Source organism: Arctopsyche grandis, chromosome 4 (genome assembly GCF_051622035.1).
Source record: "Arctopsyche grandis isolate Sample6627 chromosome 4, ASM5162203v2, whole genome shotgun sequence".
Classification (NCBI taxonomy): Eukaryota; Metazoa; Arthropoda; class Insecta; order Trichoptera; family Hydropsychidae; genus Arctopsyche; species Arctopsyche grandis.
Genome location: NC_135358.1, coordinates 21,406,128 through 21,423,962, shown reverse-complemented (window position 1 = coordinate 21,423,962; position 17,835 = coordinate 21,406,128). Strand labels below are relative to the sequence as shown.

Genomic DNA, 17,835 nt, shown 5'->3' with positions numbered 1-17,835 from the left:
CGTGGCACTACTTTGGATTAAATGAGTGCAGGGGATGCACTTCAATAAACTCCGATGTACCACTCGTGCCCATAAAACTTAATGCAGTGGCAATCACACAAATAAGGTCATGGCTTGATGAGTTTTGTCCTGGTCGAATCGTTTCTTCGGGTTGCGAAGTCGAGATTGCTTTTGCTCCATTTACTCGTCCATTTTTGCGGTCCATTGCATCCTCGCTTAGCTGTGGAGCGTTTCCTTTCCAACACATTTTTCAATATTGAAGAAAAACACATGACGATATTTCATGAAACGAAATAAAATATAAAACTAATGTCGCTCGAACATCAGCTGGAAAAACACGGAGAGAATTGGAAATAAAAAATGGCTTCCGGAATTGTTTTTACGGGGACGAACCGAGAGCGCAACAACATCTGCCAACGGATATGATAAAATGTCTGAAAATCTGATTGAAATATTCACAATGTAACAGCGACTTTCAACATTTTTTAAAAACCAGCGAAAGCAATAGATTCAAGCAATTCGCCTGTATAATAAAACTGAAACATATTTCAATTTACTTGCCGCGAGTAGCCATGAGCAAAGCTCGGTGGTTACGTTGCTTAACCACCTATAGGTTCTCAGGTTCGAGCCCTGTGTTGACCTCGATTTAAAAATTATTTATTCGTAAGTATTTCTGTATCAGACTCCGAGTCAATCTTTTCCTATCAGAGTTTGTCAATTTATTTTCATTATTAAGAGGGCTGTACACCCGAAACCTTAATTTTGTTGCCGTTCCTTTCTTCGATATATTGAGTGAATGTATATATTGAGTGAATGCGACAATATATGTATATCAATATATACATATTGGAAGAGATAAAGAGACGTATGAAATTAGGATGGAGTGCATTTGGACGGATGAATGCTGTTTTTAAATCAAAAATGCCACTCTGCCTGAAGAAAAGGATCTTTGATCAATGCGTTTTGCCAGTGATGACGTATGGATGTGAAACTTGGACACTGAACGCCAAGATGCTAAATAAAATCCAATGCACTCAAAGAAGTATGGAACGCTGTATGCTTGGCATAACGAGGAAAGACAGAAAGCGGAACACGTGGGTGAGAAATATGACAAGGGTAGTGGACATAGTGGATAGAGTGAAGAGATTGAAATGGCAATGGGCGGGTCACGTAGCTAGGAGGATGGACGAAAGGTGGACAAAAGAAGTGCTTGAATGGTACCCGAGAGAAGGCAAAAGAGTAAAACGAAGACCGCAAGGAAGATGGGTGAACGAAATTAGGAAAATGTGCGGAATGAGATGGATGAGTGTTGCGCAAAACAGAGACGAGTGGAAGCGTGTTGGAGAGGCCTTCATCCAGCAGTGGATGGCGAATGGCTGTAAATGATGATATACATATTGAGTGAATGCGACAGTTGCGCTTCGACCAGATAAAATGTATTTTAAATTGACAAAATCAAAGTTTCGTATTCTCCTATTTTCTCCTCCGAAACTGGACCAATTTAAAAAAAAAAATCATCATCGGTATGAGAAAGATATTTTCTGTGCAACTATGCGCGTATTTTTTTTTAAATCGACCGTTAAATAGGCAAGCTGGACTCTTTTCGTGGGTGCAAAAAAGAGGTGATTTTATAGATGTTTGGCGGCTCCTAGCTCCTATAAAAAATAAAACGATAGATGCAACCCAATGGTGGATATCCATAGCATATTAAAAAATAATTTCTCTAGTGCCATAGTTGAGGAAGGGAGAAGTCTAATACTTTTGTATGGACAAGGCGCTGGTGTCCAGCCCTCTTAAAATGGTTTCTCGTCAAATTGGTAAACCTACCCTCTAAAAATGTCACCACTATTTGAATATGATTTCAAATTTATAAATTATAAATTTAAGTTTAGTACCAAAAGTGTCGCTCAGGGGTAACCCATAATGACATCATGGGAAAATATATAAAAAAAGTAGATAAACTGGCAACTGGGGACTTTTAAATTACCCCATCTGTACGTACCCTTTCAACCCCCTTCTCCTTCCATCGAGACACCCCACGTCGAAAGCTATTAATCCGTTTCCCGCGATTAAATTAAAGACACGTTGGAACAATGTCACCAACGCGTGTGTCACTCTTTATACATTTTTAAATGTTTTGATTAAAAGACTGAATTAATTTTAAATTAACATCAATACATAAATGGATTTTATTTTAGATGTATTTTGCGTTATAGATGTTAAATAATATTGTTTACGTGTTATCCCCCATCAGGATATGTACACAAAAAAAATAGCACAACTTTGATCAGTTATTAAGATTACGTCTCGAGAGGGTATATTGAAGGTTGGGAGGGGGTACCAGATTCGGCAAAATAAAACGAAAGATAGAAACGGTGATACCAGAAGATGAAAACAACACATTAATATTTATTTGTGCATTATGGACTGTTTTCGATCACCAGCTTGACAAAAATATAAAACTTTTGGAGAGCCGACCGTCGATAATATTTGAGTGTTCCATAGATGGGCCCTTATGAAGGAAAAAAATGTCCTGTCCTTTTTCTGAGTTGTTATTCGTTTGTCCAATAAAAATATACAAAAATATAATATCATAATTTTATTTCTCAATAAAAGTGAATTTTCACAGACAACACTTTTCACACAATAAACAAACATCCATCTACCTACACACATAATAGTAATAAACAAATATGTACATAAATGTATTTAAAATTCAATTTTAACATTTCATATACATGTAATTAAAAAAAATAATAGTCATCATTCATCACCGATATCCATTGTTTCATTTTCATTTCGTGAAGGAAAATTTTTCAAATCTTCATTTTGGGCGGTCTTAAACTGTTCAAACCAATAATCCTGGGGTCGATCAAAGGCCTAGAAGTGATTTAAAATAACTAATTAGAATCTTGGCAATAGAAATCATAGTACTTATTATGCGATTTGATAAAGGTTGGCCAACACTCAACTATTGAAAAATTATATGATTATATCTAGAATGGCAAAAAATTTTCATGCAATATACTTTTACTATACTATTATTAAAAGCTATTTAACAAGTAATATAACACTTTTCAATTGATTATGTAATATATAATACTTCAGGTTAAGCCAGTTGATTGTCATCAACCGATTTCAATTTCTTCAAATGTTTATCAACCAAAAAGTAAAAATCTAAACAATATTTGGCGTAAATCAAAAGTTCAAAATTCTTTGCAAGATAGCTCTATTAAAAAGAGCCTTGTTTGCATTTTCAATAAATCAAAAAGGTTTGGAAGCAGTTAATGTTATACATAAACACATGCATTTTGGGTAATAATTACCTGGGTAATACTCTTTAATAAATCTAATTTTGGCATTTCAACTGTTGCTCTTTCACCCCATTCAAAAATATATCTGGTAATACCGGAATCGTTAACCTAAAATTCATAAAATGATAAAATTTTATTAAATCTTTTTAAATTAAATATTTAAGAAAATATGCACTCTGTTGTACCTTATTATAATTTAAATACAGTTCTTTCGTGAATTCTTGGGTTAAAATTTTCCGTTGGTAGTGAGTTTCACTTTTTATAACACCAGCCTTTTCTAAGAACCGCCACATATCGTCTAAAAACCAAAATAATTACATATTATTCTACCATCAACAAATAAATGAAATGAGCTTTATATTTAAATAACATGCCTCAGACTTAAACTAAAATGAGAAAGGAATATGAGTAATGCCTTCATTAAATAGCGATTGTGCTATAATCAGACAAGTGTAGTATCCAATCATCATTGGCATATGTCAAAATTATAATAAAAAAATTCAAATTTAAATTGTCTATTACCTTCTTTCACAGAGCCACCACTCATAAATATATGCGCTAACGCCACAATTAATAAGGTTTTATTCTCTTCAATGACTGTCGGCAACGGTTCTGCATTTGAAGTATCATCATATATCAATATGTACTGAGTATTGCTTTTGGAACTGATTTTATGTAATTTCAATCTGTACACCTAAAATCAATATATAATTTCATTCATACGAAAAAATTAATACACTATGAACTTAGTTGATAAACTTACCTTTCTTAAGCGCTTGGCTGCAAGTCTGATTATTTCCGTGATTGCCGAAGAAGATAGGGTTTTGTCGAGAGCATGGAGATGTGAAGCTATATCGGTCCGTTTAATAGGAATCCTGGAAGAAGCCTGTGTCAACAGGAAACGACAACATGCCTTTTCTGCAATATTCAAATTATGATCCGATTCCTGATCATGACTCGACATGATTCTGGATCTGAGCAGCTCTTCGTCGTTGACGTTTCGAATACGCGCCAACCCACAATAATCAACTGTCAACGCGTGTGCCATAACCGTAACAACGCAAATTCTAACCATACACAAGTATTAACCACATTATAAAAATGTTGTAAAAATTATATATTATGGAGCATAAATTATATATTATGAAATGGTATAATTGTTGGCCGTTGGATTTTAAAATTAATAATCGTAAGTGAAACATAAAAGAGGTTTGTAAAAATCACATAAGATTGCCGAGAACCTTTTATATCCTCAAGGGTACGCCCTTGTATATTTTTTTAGTTCAAGTGGCCAATGACTATACCCAGACTAACAACTATAACTTCTCCCTTAACTAACGATGAATCTCAGTGGTGCGGTCAACTTTTATTTAATCAATTGCAGCTCATTTACAATAAGTTGTATTAATAATTTTTATTTTCTATGATCTTATTATTTCGACAAGTTCTGCTATATTTTTGTGCAAATATGGGATACCCCGTTATCGATCACTGTCAAGCTCTGGCCGGCCGAAGGGTCGAATTCATTGATGTATAATACACTAGATGGGCCCAGACGTGTTATTTTGGTCGGAGATCTTGTCTTCACTAACTGAGGGGTGCGGGGGGTTTAACTAACGGGGACGTTGGGTTTTTTTCCCTACGACGCAGCGGTGCCTACCTACCTACTAAGAGACACTGTGCATGCGCCATGTATTTTGCATGCCCCAAAAGGGAGACAAGTATAACACGTGAGGGCGGATCTATTATATTATACATCAATGGTCGAATTGCTATATATCACCGTCAAGTTAGTATAAACAATTCTATAGAATTTCAAGGAGACCGCTCCAATGAATAGACGATCCCATGTATATACCGCACGATACCGCGTATACGACCGCCATCTAACATGTTTTTTTTGTATGTTTAAAACTATCTAAAAAATATATCCCACATACAAGATACCGCATCCCTCGCTGTGTGTTCGCGCCCTAACTCCCATCCATACTCTGTCCACAGCTACTATGAATAGTACTCAGGTACTGAGGCGGTAATTTAAAAATTGAGATGTTTTAATAATTTCTTTGTTTTATTTCGATTCTGTGTAAGCCGATATATATCTGCTTTTGCGTATTTTAAAGGTTAAGAATATAGTGATATGCTTATCACCAGTCTTTGGCGGTGGAGCGTGCTTTTGGAATATAAAATAGGAGTTTTGGGGCTATTTTCCAAGAAAGAGGGAAAACTACAAAGTTAGAGAGCATAAAAAAAAAGAACAATGAACAATGGTGCGCAGGGTCGCGCCGAAGCTTACTTATCACTTTCCTAGCATGTACTCAGACGTCCATTAATGCAATATCAAATATTATTTAAGAAACATTAACCCTTTGACTGCTACAACAACGATAAATCGTTGTTTTGAAATCGGCGAAGATTGCTACGACGATCGTTGTTGACGTCATTAATTGTCGTATTTCAATACTTTCTGTGAGCCGACAGCGCATCAGTGGCACGAAACATTTTTTTTATACACGCATTTATATTTATTTTAATTAATTATTATATAAAATAAAATGACTACAGGTTTATAAATTCCAAAAACTTTATTTTATTACTTGCTCAATAATAAAAAACTTTAAATAAATTACATTAAATTACAATTAAAAAACAAGTATGACATGTACATCTTCACGTTCGATCCAGAATAGAGGCAGAGTTCTCTGTCGATGTTGGGTAGGGGAAGACTTTAAGGGGTGGCCAGCCCACAAAAATGTAAATAACGACCAGCCTTACAAAATTGCCCCAAAATTTAGTAATAAGTAAAATAAAATTAGTGAAAATAATCATTTGCAATATTTTAAATGTTCTGATAAGCAACTACCATGAAGTCCTTTTTGACATATAATGCATATAGTGCGTGATCTTTTAACGGGACCACCATTCTTTCTACTGCAAACAACACAAACTTTTTCTTTGCGCTCAGGTAGTTTTCTAATTCCACCACTATTTATCTCAGGTGTATAAGATGAATTTTGTTTTTCAATCATCCAATTTTTTTCAATGGTCTCTATGATTTGAGATATGAATAGATATCTTGACAGAATTGGTTCATTTTTATTATTTTTATATATTATATATGAATTTACAATCATTCTAGAAATGATGCTAAAAACGACTTTTTTCCAATATTTAACTGTCCTTCTCTCGTCCATATATACACAATTCATCATGTCTGATGTGTCTACACCACCCATGTATTTATTGTAAGTAATTATTGAAGATGGCTTCGTTATAGTCTGGACTTGACCGTGGATGGATTTCGTTATTGTGGTATTTTGTGCCTTTTCATATGTCGACAATAATAATACAGGTTTTCTATGAGATGGTTTATCACGATACCCCGTTATTAAAATTTCATTACTTCTGTAATGTTTAGCAGTCTTCACAGGCATTAATCTTTTAACTTCGACTGGGATCCCCAATCTATTCTTTCTTAATGTTCCCGTTATATAAGTTCCGAATTTGAAAAGATATCGCGCCAGAGGAATGCTAGTAAAAAAATTGTCGGTGATTAGATGGTAGCTTTTTCGGATACAACCACACATTTTGAGTAATTTTTTTACTGCAACATGCGCAAGTCCCAATTTTTTTATGGCTTGTCGATCTTCAGCACTTTTTGCTCCCCTATAGCAGAATAATGCCATACAATAATTTGAAACAGAATCAGAGAGCATCCAAAACTTGATACCCCATTTATGGTGTTTTTTATTTGGCATGTATTGTAAAAGTTGTGTATGATTTTTCGTTCCAACTAGTGATTCATCGATAGAAATATATTGATGGGGTACGTAATGATGTTGAAATAAAGTATTCGCATGATCGACTAGAGGCTGAAATTTGCTACATGGGTCATATTCTTGATTATTTGAAGGATAAAAATTTTCATTATTCGTAAAATGTAAAAATTTTAGCAAAAGTATAAATCTGTCCCTTGCCATCATTTTTCCGAACCACGGAATGCATCTAGAATTTGTGGACCAGTATGATAATATATTTGGTCTTACAGTAAGACCCATTTCCATGATTATAGCAAAAAAAGCTTTCATTTCTCCCACTGTTGTCGGATGCCATTTTTTCACTCTTGAATGAAAAGACAAAGTGTTAGAATCGATATATTGTTGGGCATATCGATTACTTTCCATAACAATAATCAGCCATAATTCTTCGGTAAAAAATAAATTGAAGTACGAAATTGGCAACGCATCAGTTGGTGGTGGATATTTCGGGCCCGGGATTTCTACAAATGGTGGTAGTTGAGGATTATCGGATAAATCTTGATCCAAAAATACTTCGGCAAATGCTTCTTCAATTTCGGGTTCATCATCAGAGTCAATTTCGGGTTCATAATCAATGTCAATTTCGGGTTCGTTGTCATATAAGGAGTTATTACTTATTTCGCTTTCGTCACTTTCACTGTCCGTTATCATTTTGCAGAGTTAAAATAAATGGAATAGTAACAAAAAACAATAGAAATCCGCTTTCAATTATATAGGTCACGAGACGTCACGAATTCGTGCAATCAATCAAATGCAACTGAAATGCATACAAAATGTTTATGATACATGTTGAAAAATTATTTGATTATTTGAAACTTCGCATCCTTGTGTGTCTCGCTCACACGTAAACAATTAAAACCAAGAAAGAAAGAGAAAAAGACCGCTACCTGTTTCATATGTATTGCATGTTGTAAAAAGACATCGATGTCTAAAAATAGATTATTGAAAAAAATAATGCGTCGGAAAACAATCGTCAAAACTTATTTAGTGTATATATGTATGTAGGTATCTCTTTCGTACGCACGCATTTAAAAGCAAGACAGAAAGAGAGAGCGCGAGTCCACAGCTGCTTCTTAAAAATGCATGTTAAGTATTTCAAAAATTACGCGCGTTCGGCGAAGTAAGTATGTAAAAAAAATATTATATGTATTTTTTTTCAAAATAATTACAAATGTTAGCATTTTTCGCTTGGACATTGAAAAACCTCGTAGCAGCCAAAGGGTTAAACAAACTAATTGTGCGAAGGTTTTTATCCCATCCTGTACCATCATCATCAATTAAAATTAATTTCCCCTTACAACTGATACTTGTGAAATTATATACAAATTAAGTAGTCTTACATTCAGATAAAGATTTTTGTAAAACCAAAAATAAAATAAATTTCAAACTTCTAAATATATGTAATATATGTACTACTATAAAATCCACAGAAGTAAGGTAAAATAATATAGTAAAATAACTAATGTTTCAATTTAGCAAATACATAACATTCTACTTTGAAAATAATCAAAAAGTGACTAGGGCATCCACTTCCACAAAACTTGCTTAATTTATTATCACAGTGCCAATTTTGTGTTCAAGTAATATTGGACTTTTCTTTTGTATACCAATCTTCAACAGAAAATTCAGGAAAAAATATTGGAATTTCCTGAGAAACTGTCTCCAATGAATCTGGAAAAATTATAATGAAATATTAGATATGAATACATATGTATCTCAAATCTCAAAATTCGTTTGTGTTCATTACAAATCAAACCAAACAGCACTAAATAATTTAATGAAGCGGTTCAAAACTGGCTAGGAAAAAAGTGATACGAACCAGAACCATGTGCCGCATTTCTGGTGTCCGTTAATCCAAACTGTCCTCGTATCGAATTTGGGTGAGAATATACTGCTTTGTACACTTGCGTAGGACCCAACATATCCCTCCACCTTTGAATTGCATTTTCTCTTGACAAAATGTGTGCAACGACAGGCCCACTGAAAAAGTTTCAACACATTTATTTCTATTTAAAAACAACAAAAAAAAAACAGAAGCAAACAGCATTATAGAGTTGTCACCTAGTACGGTCAGACTTTAAGCCTACCATACACTAGAAGGACAAACTGAATCAGTTGGCCTGAGTGGATGAGGGCTCATATCGCAAGGAGTGAACGCGCATATGGATGCGGCATTTACTTTATTAAGCCTTCAAGTTAAAATGTAGAAATACGCATTTATAAATAGACTTTCACGAGCTAGACGCATCTTAGAAAATGCAAAAACCGATTAATGATATTGCAAACCAAAATACAGGTTGACCTTGAAAACTGTAAAATAATAGTATCAGCATGCTGTACCCTACATAACATTTTAATACGTGCAGTCCTACAACCATTTCAAATACGTACAGTCCTTCAGAATGCTGTGACCAAGAGAATATTGGGAATTGAAACTGGAGAAATCTACGTACTAGAGAAGAAAGTTGTTTACGTCCTTCGAGGCGCGGCAAAGTCAGTTGAGCTGCCACTGAGATATCCTTTCGTAGAATATTTTAATGAGAGTAGGTCAAAGTGAGTATTGGAATCAATAGTCAGATGTTTTTTCTATTGATTGTAGTTTTTTATTGTTTTAAAATACTTAAAATTAATTGTCTAGAGAATTTTACACTTCAAAAATATATTTTTTTTTATCCAAAGCCAACTTTGGATAAAAATGAACAAAATCTGCCGATAATACTATACATGAGCGATCCGCCGACAAATTGTTGTTTGAATAACCCGGCCGTTTCACCTGCATATAGACGTAACTAGTCTCTGGTAAAAGAACTTGTGTTGGTGCTGATGATAGAGTCGGTGGGCAAGATTCGGGGTGATGATCAATCGACGCGTTGCCTCCACTCGGAAACCCTGCTGCCTGATAAGTCGTTGGACTTGTTTTGTTCCCCAAGTGTTGGCCACCAGCTGCGGCTTTAACACGGCTAACGTCAAACTCCTCATTCGCACTAACCTCCAAACACGAATGACAGCTATGATAATATAAGCACTCACTGCTGCCACTCGCAGTTGACACTCACCATTGGATTCATTGCTGCCAAAGGTAAACAGATTATTACGCAAATTACCACGAATATCGCGAATACGGTATATCTGGCACTCGAGTTCTCGATAGTACAATATTTCGCGTGATTGATGGAATTTTTAGGTGCCAGGTGTTCCATGATCGAGATTTTAGTGACGTGCGCGAGATCGCGTTTTGCGGAATAATAATCGAACCGCTACCAATACGGTTCGGTGATTACTAGTCAAATGTGAACCGGTCACAGGACAACCGGTCGCTCTAGATCGGTCACACGTGATCACCCGTCACACTAAAACTGATCACGAGAAAACTGGTCACACCCTAAAACTGGTTACACCCAAAAATTGGTCACGAAAAATTTTGATGTGTGACCAGTTTTATCGTGACCAGCTTTAGGGTGTGACCAGTTTTAGTGTGACGGGTGATCACGTGTGACCGATCTAGAGCGACCGGTTGTCCTGTGACTGGTTCACATATGACTAGTAGTCCGTTTACCACGAATACATGCTATAAAATATAACATACTATTATCGTTGGCTTTTATATTTCATAGATTGCTTTCAGTTAGTAATGGACAGAAACACCATAAAGGACACAAAAGGTACATACTTAATAAAAGAAGAAGATAGAAGGGTTTTAATTTTTTTAATCGTAAGAATTCTAAATATTTTTTGAGCTTTTTTTCTATTATACCGTAACAATTAAACTGACATACATGGCCTTAAAGACATTAAACAAGAATTATTTATTAATTTGTGGCGACCCCATAGAAGAGGGTGGCAACACCGGTCGCCATGGTTACGGCAGTGGAGCTGTCATTCGACCATTCGGCCCTAACTCGTGGGGGAGGAACTACCCTGTTCCCCCGAGACCCACAGTGGTGACCCCGACGTGATAGACAGCGCGCACCCCCATCCCCCCTATTCTTCCCGACAATCTTGGAAACACGATGTCCGACGGTGAAGCAGACAACGGCGCCGCCGAAGCAGGCGGGGAGAACAATGTGCAGAACAACATGGAGGAAAACGCGGAGAACAGCGACCGCAACCAAAGCACGGTAAATCTTGACTTTTTGGGGGCGCCCGTGCCCCCCTTCCCCCCCTTTTGGGCCGAGAACCCCCAAATATGGTTCGCACAGATGGAGGCGAGCTTCGAAGCCGCCAGAATCACTAGCGAAAACACGCGATACTGCAGAACAATCGCGTGTTTGCCTCGCGAGGTGATGACGGAGATTTGGGACATCCACGTGGCCCCCCCGAAACTCAAGCGATATACCTTCCTGAAGAAGGAAATTTTGGAGAGGTTAGGAGTCGGCCAACGACAGAGACATCGCAGACTCCTCGAACGCGAGGAAATTGGCGACAGGAAGCCATCACAGTTCCTGAGAGACCTCCGGATATTGGCGGCCCAGGAAATGTCGGAGGATCTGCTGAGAACCACGTGGGAGAGCAGGCTGCCAGAGGGACTAAGCTTGCAACTGGCAATGAGCGACGAAACCGATTTGGATAAGCTGGCCAGGAAGGCAGACAGGTGGTACGACAGCAGCCCCCACGTGGCAGCGATGACAGACCGCAGAGAGAAGAGGCGGCAAACCGATGATGAGTATGTGACACGGGGAGAGTTCCAAACATTAAATCAAAAGGTAGATGACCTGACCACGATGATGGGACGGCTACTACAAACGAACGAGACGAATCGGAAAGAATCAAGGCCATCACACTCCCCAGCGAGGAGCCGACGCTGGCAACCACGACAACAGAGTCCCCGAGGCCGCAGGAACACGCCACCGCGCAGGTTTAACCAGGCGGAAAACTTCCAGGGCAGGCGCTAATGGCGGAAAGCAGCCCCAGCCCCACTTCTTGCCGCCTATACGTAACAGACAAGGTCAGTAAACTACGGTTCCTAGTCGACACCGGTTCTGACCTATGTGTCCTTCCGAAGTCAATATTGCCGGGTCGCAAAATAGCGACATCATACCTTCTATTCGCCGCGAACGGATCTACGATAAAAACGTACGGTTGGAAGGAGGTAGACGTCGACTTGGGACTACGTCGGGTATACAAATGGAGATTTGTAATAGCCGACGTATCAAGGCCTATTATTGGCGCTGATTTCATCAAACATTTTTGTCTTTTGATTGATTTGAAAAATGCGAAACTGATGGATAATCTCACAACTGTTTCTGTGAGGGGCCGAGCAATAGGAACAGCAAAAGTAGAGCAGGTGAAAGCAATTTGTGGCACATCAACATTTCACCATCTACTAACAGAGTTTCCAGAGATAACGCGGCCGACAGGAAATAAAAACAGAACAATGAAACATCATACTGTGCATTATATCAGAACCACTGAAGGACCACCAGCAAGTTGCAAGCCGCGCCGCCTCGCACCGGAGAAGTTGCAGATCGCAAAAGAGACTTTCAAGACCATGTTGAACGAAGGAATCGCTCGACCATCAGACAGTAGTTGGTCATCAGCATTACACCTAGTACCTAAGCACGACGGAGAATGGAGACCATGCGGGGACTACAGAGCGTTGAATGCCCGCACTATACCAGATAGGTATCCAGTACCGCATATAGAAGATTTCGCCAGTACCTTATATGGCAAGAAGTTATTTTCTACAATTGATCTCGTGCGCGCATACCACCAAATCCCTGTACACAATGAAGACATAAAAAAAACAGCTATTTCCACCCCGTTTGGGTTATTTGAATTCCCGTTTATGTCCTTCGGACTCAGAAACGCGGCACAGACCTTCCAGCGGTTTATGGACGAAGTCCTAAGGGGATTGGATTTCTGCTACGTATATATTGACGACGTGCTGGTAGCGTCAGAAAACGAAGAAGAACATATTAACCACTTACGAAAACTTTTTTCACGGTTTCAAGAATATGGCGTTTTAGTCAACACAGCAAAGTGCGTTTTCGGAGCAAAAACTGTAAGATTTCTAGGATACGAGGTGTCAGAAAATGGAACCAAACCCCAAGCAGACAAAGTAGCTGCGGTGAAAAGATTTCCCCGACCAGCTACAATCGAACAATTAAGGCAGTTTTTGGGGATGATAAACTTCTATCGGCGTTTTGTTCCGGGTGCTGCAAAATTGCAGGCGCCCCTCAACGAGTTGCTAAAAGGATCTAAAAAGAAAGACAAGGCAAAGATTGCATGGACCAACGCGTTGGAAGAAGCATTCGGAAAGTGCAAGGATAGCTTATCAGACGCAGCCCTCCTCAGTCACCCAAAACCAGGGGCAGACTTGGCATTGGTGACGGACGCATCAGATGTAGCACTCGGAGCAGTCCTACAGCAGAAGACGCCCGAAGGGTGGGAGCCGTTGGCATTCTTCACAAGGAAATTGTCAGGAACAGAAAGGAGATACAGCACTTACGACCGGGAGTTGTTGGCAATATATAGTGCAGTCCGGCATTTCCGCCATATGGTAGAAGGAAAATTTTTTACTATTTTCACTGACCACAAGCCTATTATATACATGTTCCAACAGAAGCCAGAGAAATGTTCGCCAAGACAGTTTAGGCACATAGACTTTGTAGGCCAGTTCACAACAGATGTTCGACATGTATCGGGAGAAGAAAACGTGGTAGCGGATGCACTGTCAAGAATAGAAGCAATTTCCGGGATGGACTTTCAAGCAATAGCACGAGCGCAGGAGGATGACACAGAACTGTCACAACTGCTACGAGATCCCGACAAGCAGTTTGCCAAGATACCTATTCCAGGCGAAGAGACGACCATCTATTGTGATGTATCTTCAGAAACGCAACGGCCGTACTTGCCAGCGAAATTTAGGAAACAGGCGTTCGAACTAATCCATCAATTGGCGCACCCAGGGGTAAAAGCATCAGCTAAATTAGTGACCCAACGATATTTCTGGACGGGTATGAAGAAGGAATGCAGAAGATGGGCCCAAGAGTGCATATTTTGCCAGAAATCAAAAATAACGAGGCACGTCATTGCACCTGTGGGAGAGTTCCAGCCACCGGAAAATCGATTTGACCACATTCACATAGACATAGTTGGTCCCTTACCACAGTCCGCCGGTTACAAGTACTTATTGACATGCGTTGATAGGTTTACTCGCTGGCCAGAAGCTATCCCTATGGAAGATATCACGGCAGAAACGGTTGCAAAGAAATTCGTCAGTGGTTGGATTGCAAGATTCGGATGCCCCCTACGAATAACTACCGATCAAGGACGACAATTCGAGAGCACTCTATTCAAGGAACTGAATAGGTTGACGGGATCGACACACATAAGGACAACCGCATACCACCCTGCAGCAAATGGGATGGTAGAGAGGTTCCACAGGCAGCTTAAAGCCGCGATCATGTGCCACCAAGACGAAGGGTGGACGGAAGCCCTACCGACAGTGTTACTGGGAATCCGATCGGCATGGAAGGAAGACCTTAATGCCACGTCAGCAGAACTGGTATATGGTCAACCGCTACGGCTACCGGGAGAGTTTCTGGCTCCACAACGAAACGGAGGACCCAACACAGCGGAACTAGCAGAGAGATTGCGGTCCCAAATGGCGAGGTTGAGACCCAGTCCACCGCGGCGCCATGGAACAAGATCAACCTTTATCTTCAAAGACCTGCACACCAGTGATCAGGTGTTCCTGAGACACGATGCTGCCAAGGGTCCGTTACAGCCTCCATACGATGGTCCATACAGGGTGTTGAAGAGGGGACCGAAGTTCTTCACACTGAGAATTAAGGATTCCAATGTCACCGTATCGGTAGACCGCATAAAGCCGGCATACATGGAAAGCAGCGGAGAGCCCCCAGAGAGAGCAGAGAGAGCCCCCCAAGAAAATGCAGAACCACAGCAAGAAACTGGCCGACAAGCAACCACACGGACTGGCAGGAGAGTCCGGTGGCCAGCCCATCTGGACAGCTACATCCCGTAGTTGTCGCGACGGCTACGCAATGTCGCTGGGGAGGGAGTGATGTGGCGACCCCATAGAAGAGGGTGGCAACACCGGTCGCCATGGTTACGGCAGTGGAGCTGTCATTCGACCATTCGGCCCTAACTCGTGGGGGAGGAACTACCCTGTTCCCCCGAGACCCACAAATTAAACATTAAATGTAAGAGAAATTGGAAAAGCTACTTTTTGTGTTTTATACCTACGTATGTATGTATATATGTATGTTACTATTAACCAATAGCGATATATACATTTGCCGTCAATCTATATATATAAAAATGAATGTCTGTGTGTGTCTCGAATAGGCTCCTAAACCACTGAACCGATTACGATGGAGCTTTCAGGATTTGTTGTATGCATGTCCGGGAAGATTACTGTGAAAAAAAAGGGAAAAAACGAGAATGGAAACGGGAAAAACGGGAATGGGTGTCATTGCAATGCTATAATTAAAAATTTTTTCGCGTCGCGACCATCGTGTTCGCTGCCTGCATTTTCCGACAAGTGGGAACGGGAACGGGAACGAGAACGGGAACGGGATAGGGAACGGGAATTGCATGCGTTATTGTGGCGTTGCAACGCATGCCGGGTTCAGCTAGTTACATAATATAATGTTTTATTTTAATAGTGGCCAACAAATATATCTCGTTAAAATGACTAATATTTCCCTTGCATACCTCATTAAATTGCATTTTCGAGTTTTTCATTTGTGACATTTAAAATAATGTTTGTTTGTCGTTGTTTAGACCAAATTTATTAGGCTTGTATATGTCAGATCGGCGTCTGCTTGACTTATGTTTATTTGACTTAATTTGACCACGAAGGAATTCTTCTAGTGAGTATATTACGTATTTATATCCCTTCACATTTATCAGTATTATTCAATTTATCAATAAATTGAGAGTAATTGCGGTGTGGAAAAATCTAACCTATAATCATTTTTCATCGTTCTCGTACGTACTAACTATACGATAGAAAGCAATTGTTTTTGCACGCCTATTTGATTCCTTTTAAATGAATTTATTTGATTTTAGATTTTTAAAATGCCTGCGATTGATAAGCGACGTGCTGACGAAATGGCGGTGGTGGCCGCCAAAAGGTCTCGCACTGATATTGTCGGTGTTAGCAGTCGAGAAAAAGCTGTTGTTACCACGACGGTGAGTTTTATATTAATAAGTTTTTTTTATCCCTTAGGCATACAGTTTAATATAAAACATGAAACGTAAATGATAACATTTCACGCTTATTTTCTTAGATACCCAGAACGTCTTCACTCTTTTCTCCTATTATGTTGCTAGAAGGTCATCAGGGAGAAGTGTTTTCCACTGAATTTCATCCCGATGGGCAATATTTAGCTTCTTCTGGATTCGACAGACAAATTTGTATGTGTTTAATATTTAAATAAAATATTTGCATAATAATACATTTGTAAATGTATACAATTTTTAAATCACAGTTATGTGGGCTGTTACTGGTGAGTGTGAAAATGTCAGTGTAATGACTGGGCATACAGGAGCGATTATGGAATTACACTTTTCTCGTGACGGTTCAAATATATTTACGTGCTCAACTGATATGACACTTGCACTGTGGGATGTTCCAACTAGCCAAAGGATAAAAAAACTCAGAGGTCATTCAGCATATGTTAATTCAATCCACGGTAAGTTTGCATTTTAATTTTTTAAATCTATATATATATCATACATATATACACATCTATATATATATATCATATATTTTTTTAGGAAATAGACGTGGTCCACAAATGCTCGTATCTGGTTCTGATGATTCTACTGTTAAAATCTGGGACACACGCAAAAGAAATGTAGTGTCAACAATGAACAGCAACTACCAAGTTACTGCAGTTACTTTCAATGATACATCTGAACAAGTAATCACAGGAGGAATCGATAATGACATTAAAGTTTGGGACCTAAGAAAGAATGAAATTATTTATAAATTGAGAGGGCATTCAGATACTGTAACAGGTAATGTCAATTAATCTATTCATTCTGAGTGTAAATATTCAGGAAAACGTGACAACTTTGTTTCTATGAATTTTAGGCTTATCTCTTTCCCCTGATGGATCATATGTTTTATCAAACTCAATGGATAATACTTTAAGAATATGGGATATTAGACCGTTTGCCCCAGTTGAGCGTTGCGTCAAGATTTTCAGTGGACATCAACATAATTTTGAAAAAAATTTGTTAAGATGTGCGTGGTCAGCTGATGGTTCAAAAGTAACGTTTTTTATTTTTCATTTTTGATATATCTTTCTTTGGAACATGTAAAATATTTTTTTCTTTATTTTAGGTGTCTGCCGGTTCTTCTGATAGGTACGTTTACATATGGGACACAACTTCCAGAAGAATTGTATACAAATTACCCGGTCATAAAGGAAGTGTTAATGATGTTGACTTCCATCCTACAGAACCAATAATACTCTCAGCATCTAGCGATAAACAACTATACTTGGGAGAAATTGAAGCTTAATTTGTAAATAAATGCTGCAATTATGTATTTTGAATGATAATTCCGATAAATTTAAATAAAATAAATATATTAAAAATAAAAATGTGTACAGATTTGATTACTATAATAACTAATTATGATCAAGAATCTATTGAAATGATTTTTGCATTGTAAAATTTTGAAATGTCATTATGGGCCTGAGGACATTATCTATTTATTTATGTAA

General features: G+C 38.5%; 3 protein-coding genes across 5 annotated transcripts; 1 reads left to right on the top strand and 2 right to left on the bottom strand.

The window, feature by feature from the left end:
* Positions 1-2,582: 2,582 nt before the first annotated feature.
* LOC143910378 (non-structural maintenance of chromosomes element 3 homolog) lies at positions 2,583-4,368 on the bottom strand. Its single transcript, XM_077428821.1, has 5 exons — positions 4,078-4,368; positions 3,837-4,008; positions 3,500-3,612; positions 3,327-3,422; positions 2,583-2,880 (listed from the first exon to the last, which is right to left on the bottom strand). The coding sequence occupies exons 1-5, from the start codon at positions 4,360-4,362 to the stop codon at positions 2,764-2,766; spliced, it is 783 nt and encodes a 260-aa protein (XP_077284947.1). The 5' UTR covers positions 4,363-4,368; the 3' UTR covers positions 2,583-2,763.
* Positions 4,369-7,716: 3,348 nt separating this feature from the next.
* Positions 7,717-10,490, bottom strand: LOC143910453 (nucleoside diphosphate kinase 6-like). Its single transcript, XM_077428944.1, has 3 exons — positions 9,906-10,490; positions 8,952-9,112; positions 7,717-8,803 (listed from the first exon to the last, which is right to left on the bottom strand). The coding sequence occupies exons 1-3, from the start codon at positions 10,109-10,111 to the stop codon at positions 8,709-8,711; spliced, it is 462 nt and encodes a 153-aa protein (XP_077285070.1). The 5' UTR covers positions 10,112-10,490; the 3' UTR covers positions 7,717-8,708.
* Positions 10,491-15,822: 5,332 nt separating this feature from the next.
* Positions 15,823-17,717, top strand: LOC143910870 (U5 small nuclear ribonucleoprotein 40 kDa protein). Of its 3 annotated transcripts, none has more exons than XM_077429476.1 (7): positions 15,823-15,969; positions 16,169-16,291; positions 16,390-16,516; positions 16,591-16,794; positions 16,880-17,122; positions 17,199-17,377; positions 17,451-17,717. In XM_077429476.1, the coding sequence occupies exons 2-7, from the start codon at positions 16,178-16,180 to the stop codon at positions 17,628-17,630; spliced, it is 1,047 nt and encodes a 348-aa protein (XP_077285602.1). In that variant the 5' UTR covers positions 15,823-15,969; positions 16,169-16,177; the 3' UTR covers positions 17,631-17,717. The 3 variants fall into 3 exon arrangements, with proteins under 3 accessions (XP_077285602.1, XP_077285600.1, XP_077285601.1); XM_077429474.1 differs by having other exon boundaries at positions 15,890-15,973; XM_077429475.1 differs by having other exon boundaries at positions 15,954-16,087.
* The last annotated feature ends 118 nt before the right edge of the window (positions 17,718-17,835 follow it).